Below are 4920 nucleotides of genomic sequence, written 5' to 3'. Positions count from 1 at the left end.
GTGGAAATACTCCGGAGTCTATTATGATGTTTTTTTGTTTCGGCGAGGCTGCTGATAGCAAAAGAAGAAAAGATGCAATCACTTTGGTTCAATGGTTGTAGGGATTCGTTATGGATCACAATGGTCTTTGATGACTACAATCACTTCTGAAATCTTTGGGTTGAAGGAAATGGGAACTAACGTGATTGTTGCAACTAATCACGTTGGATCATATATATTTTATGTGTGAATGATTGGAATGTCTTGAGGTTATATGATGAATGCATTATAGTATTGTACAAGTGTTTTGAGTGTTTGTACAATTGTTTATAGCTTCGTATCAAGTGCAAAATATATATAAAATGTATTTGAGTTTTGTGATTTATAGTAAAAAGAAGGTAATAAAAAAATGTCATTATTTGTTCTTCATTTTTGGAAATCTATATGGATTTTGAACTTTTAACATAGACCATTTATTTGTTGTAACTTGTATGTCTATATATATTCCGATAAAAAACATGGTAGAATGGTGGTTATAAAGATAAAAAAACATGGTAAAATGGTGGTTATAATTATACGAGACGAGATGTAAATGTTAAGAATATTAGTGTTTGAAAGAATAATTGATAATCAATAATAGCAAAACGATTTAAAAAAGCTTTGAAATTATATGTATTAAAATAAAACAGTATAAACTAAATAATTAAAAATATATAAAATTTAAAAATATACCTATTTGGTGAATATTATTGAAATTATGCCGTTTTAGTAAATAAAATTAAAAAAAAAAAATATTTTAATCAAAAACTCAGGTGGGACATGGGGCAAGTTCGGTATGGCCCACACAAATCATGTGCTTTAAAATCAAAATAAATGCTATTTAATTATTAATTTAATTTTAAAGCTTAAAAACAAATCATTGTTTGACTGAATAGTCAATAGTGAGAACTCAATATACATGTGGAGATTTTGCCAGAAGAAGTGAAAAACACAAAACCCACCGCTACGGCCACATTTAGAAGCATATGAATCTCCCGCGTCTGCTCGATTGAGCCCTAGAAAAACATCGATCACGACTGATTCTCTCCTTTTCTATGGATTCCCCCGGCGACTGTCCGGGAGGTTCAATCCGATAACCGTCGTTTTCTTTCAAATGGAAGCTAATCCCATACAGGTTCGCTCTTGATCATTTTGTAGTCTCTCAATTTCGTCGATGTGGCTGTTTATGTACTCCTTTTCTGGTATCTTAAGATTTCTTGATGTTGTTGGTCGAATCGTAGTCTAGGGTGTGTCCCTGTGTAGTTTTGCTTGGTTTTCAGTTAATTAGGAGGATACGATCGGACTCTATAAGATCCGATTAATGGATGTTAGCTCATTTGGTTAAGCGATTATAGAAATTAGAGGTGATGTTACTACTAGGCACTAGCTTACCTTAGCCGGATTTCAATTTAGGACATCTGTTTTAATAAAATGCTCCAAATTGTCCCTAGTGGCTGAAAATGTGCATGGGATCTATCTTTGCGGTGCTCAATCTGTTTCAAACAGAGAGGCGACTCTTATTTTCAGCTCATTAGAGATGAAACATGTATTCTTTTTTGGTCCTTCTTGAAAAAGGATATACATTTCTTTATTGCATTGAAAATTGCCTAGAGTTGTCTTATCTAACAACACTTGCATTATCCAAGGTAATGTAGTTGGATTCTTATAGAGTACGCATGCAATGTCTTACGTTTAAATAGCTTATGGAGATAGGAAGTCAGATGTCTATTGGTCTGTGTTTATTTGTTGTCTTGTTGATATAACAAATGTAGGGGTGAGCTCCGAAACAGCTGTACGTTTCTCATTTGTGACAAGAACATCAAGGTTATGAGTTGGGGATACAATCTTTTTATAAAACATGCAATATCGATGGAAGAGAAGTATGTCCATTATGGAAGAAGATTTAGGCAAGATGTTGACGTCTTTAGGAATCAACAAATCTAGATCTACTTCCATTTTTTTCCCTAAAATTCCTCAACTACTAGATTCTCAGTCAAATCCTCTTTAATTGTGCTATTTAACCCATTTCTGCAGTCTCATATGTTTTGCATTGCCATGTTCTTCTATTTGAGGATCATCAAAATAAGCAACAATACTATCTATACAGACAGTTTCTACGGAGTTCATTGCAATAGAGATGCGTAGAGATATTTATATCAAGGCTTTCAAGAAGATCATATTCTTTATATCGTTTTAGATTATGACAATCATACTCGTACCTAAAATAATATCGTTACTTACGTGCACGTGCAATAAAACATGCAAATTTCGTTTCGAGTGCTTTCTTAATTATTACTATAAGCGCTTCTAAATAGACCTATGATTTAAGACGCATACCTTCTTTTTCTCTAAAATCCCATGAAAGTTGGCTTGGAAAAAAAACTCATAAAGTTTGTATTATTTTGTAACAGAAACCCTTGAAGAGGGCATTAAGAAGCTGCAGAAGACAACACAAATCCGAACATGTGACCAAAAAGAAAAAATCGTTGGACGGTTTTGCCCTTCTTCCCGATGACGTCCTTCTAGAGATTTTCCAAAAACTTCCACCCGATTTACTCCGATACAAGGTTAAATTCGTCTGTAGAAGATGGTTCACCATAATCACCAACAACATCTTGTTAGACCATGCTTCCCTAATCCTACAAAGGTCAACGGGAAGCAACACAATTCGTCTGATGGATATAAGGGAAGAAGAACAAGGCCTAAAAATGAAACAAGAATTTATTAACATGCCATGTTATGGTTGTATAAAATCTTGGTGTAATGAGTACCTTCTAATAACCGACTCAATTAGAATCGGAATTCTTTACCTTTTCAACCTAATCACCAAACAAGGATCATTTATTTCACCACTACCTTCCGTATCATGTGGAGGACATTACAATGGCAAATGTGGACTCGGCATTTCGTACGATCCATTCAAAAAATTATACAAAGTCGTCCATGTGTACAATGGCCCACCAATCCAATGCGAGATTCTCGTGTTAGAAAGTAATATCCCAAGTAACGAATGGATAATTTGGAAAAAAGTCAATGGGACTTCGCATACGGGTGAACGACAGTATTATTGGGAAAACCCGGTTTCGGTTCAAGGGAGGTATTTTCATTGGGATGTTCATAGCGATAAATACTTGGTTTCTATGGATACAGTTAAAGAGAGATTTCGTCAAACTTTCTTACCTGGATCGGGATCGGATGTTTATCGTATGGATAATCGGTATTCTTTGGTTGAAATGGGTGGTTTGCTTTCTCTTCTTCATAAAGTCTCGTTTGACCGAGTCAACGTATGGATACTTAAAAATTTTCAAAGGACCAAATGGGAGAAGTTTCATTCGATATGTATATTGGGTTATGTGTGCTTGAGGGTTTTCCCTGGGAGTGTTGTTTCTTTTCCTGTGACTAGTGTGAAAAGTAAGAGATATATTATTTTTAGGAAACCCGGATCTAATACGGGTTTATATAGTTATGATCTGAAAAAAAAAACCATGAAAAGACTAGAGATTGATATCGCGGATAATGAACGTTGTGTGGTTCAGTCAACAACATCAAGTTTTTGGTGAGTCTTTTATTTTTATTTATTTATTTACTTTTTCAGATGTAGTCGGGTTTGCACTGGAATGAACTGTTATTTTGTTTTGATTTAATTTTTGTACTTGTGATGTTTAGGAAAACATAAATTTTGTTGCGGTGGAAATCGATGTCTCTGCTGTGAAGGCTGGAGTTGTTGTGAAGAGGGCTTTTGAGGATCGAGGTCCATTGTGCCATATGATCTGTTTACTTTGATTTAATGTATTTACCTTATATTTCATCAACTAATGGGTTATAATAACAATTCATTTCGTTGGATTATTAGTCATTACTGGGATTCAAAGGTTTTAAGATTATGATTTTAGTTTTATGTTTTGCAAGATTGTGATCGAATGATTGGATCATGGTTAGAGATCCTAATAAAATGAACTTGTCTTTAAGTTTTCTCGCAAGGTCTTGTTTTTGCGCTATCTTTGTAATTTTATGTTGATTGAGACATGTCGCTGGAATTAACTTTTAAGATTTTAAGCAGCAACCATAATTCTTATAGATGCAAACCACAAAAAATTAGGAAGAAAAAAATTTATGCTAAAAAAGAAACAAGACTGTTTGATTGTCACAGTGCGACTTTATGAAGTTGTGATGCAATACGAGATGAACTTGTGTGAGGGTAGAAATGCATTATCAGTTGATTAGAAAAGTTCAAGGATTTTTTTGCTTTTGTTTTTAAAATTGAATATTTATTAGATTTTCATTTACAAAACCTGCATTAAAGACGATTTTATTCATAGTTTTTGGGTTCTGATTTTGTGGTTAATGATTGTATTTAATTATTGTCGATTAAAGAATTTTGTCAACCTGTTTGTTAAATCTTTCTCTCGGTTTAAATATTACTTCATATGTTGCACCTCTATTTCTTTCTTGCATTCTTTTACTTCTTCATCCACTCCTACACATTCACCCAAAACCGCTCTTATCCACACCTACACCTATACCCAACCCCATCAATCCACTCATTCCATACTGCCTACCCATTCCATATTGATATTTTGAATTTCATACATAAATTAACTATTCCAGAATTTTAATAACAAGCTTGAAATCTGATGAATAATTTTGGAATTTGGAGAAAATTATTCATTTTACACCATGCATTTTCTTAGGGTGTCCATCTCAACATCGTGACTTCCGGTGTCTAAACTTTGCCACAACCAAAATCATCATCTCTAAACATGTTGTCTAATTTGTTGAGAGTATTTTCCATATTGTTCCAAGACACCACACCAATCTCCTTCCTATGAGATGGTAGTTACCACTCACCAATCTCTCATCATAATGAAAATGCTTTGTAAACATAAGGACTTGATTCTTTGC

At 33.9% G+C, this 4920-nt stretch overlaps 1 protein-coding gene across 1 annotated transcript; it reads left to right on the top strand.

Moving 5' to 3' along the window:
• Nucleotides 1–932: 932 nt before the first annotated feature.
• LOC145029381 (putative F-box protein At5g50220) lies at nt 933–3867 on the top strand. Its single transcript, XM_078977932.1, has 3 exons — nt 933–1153; nt 2430–3574; nt 3685–3867. Exons 1-3 carry the CDS (start codon nt 1133–1135, stop codon nt 3692–3694), a joined length of 1176 nt encoding a protein of 391 aa, XP_078834058.1. The 5' UTR covers nt 933–1132; the 3' UTR covers nt 3695–3867.
• Nucleotides 3868–4920: the final 1053 nt, after the last annotated feature.

This window comes from Lactuca saligna, chromosome 2, assembly GCF_052625555.1.
Source record: "Lactuca saligna cultivar CGN05327 chromosome 2, ASM5262555v1, whole genome shotgun sequence".
NCBI lineage: Eukaryota > Viridiplantae > Streptophyta > Magnoliopsida > Asterales > Asteraceae > Lactuca > Lactuca saligna.
This window is presented reverse-complemented; position numbering and strand designations above follow the sequence as displayed.

What these genes read in the sequence shown, in the direction of transcription:
- LOC145029381 (XM_078977932.1), top strand. Translation starts at nt 1,133, where the DNA reads ATGGAAGCTAATCCCATACAG. An exon ending in TGGAAGCTAATCCCATACAG is followed by an intron (nt 1,154 to 2,429) that starts GTTCGCTCTTGA and finishes ATTTTGTAACAG; the next exon opens with AAACCCTTGAAGAGGGCATT.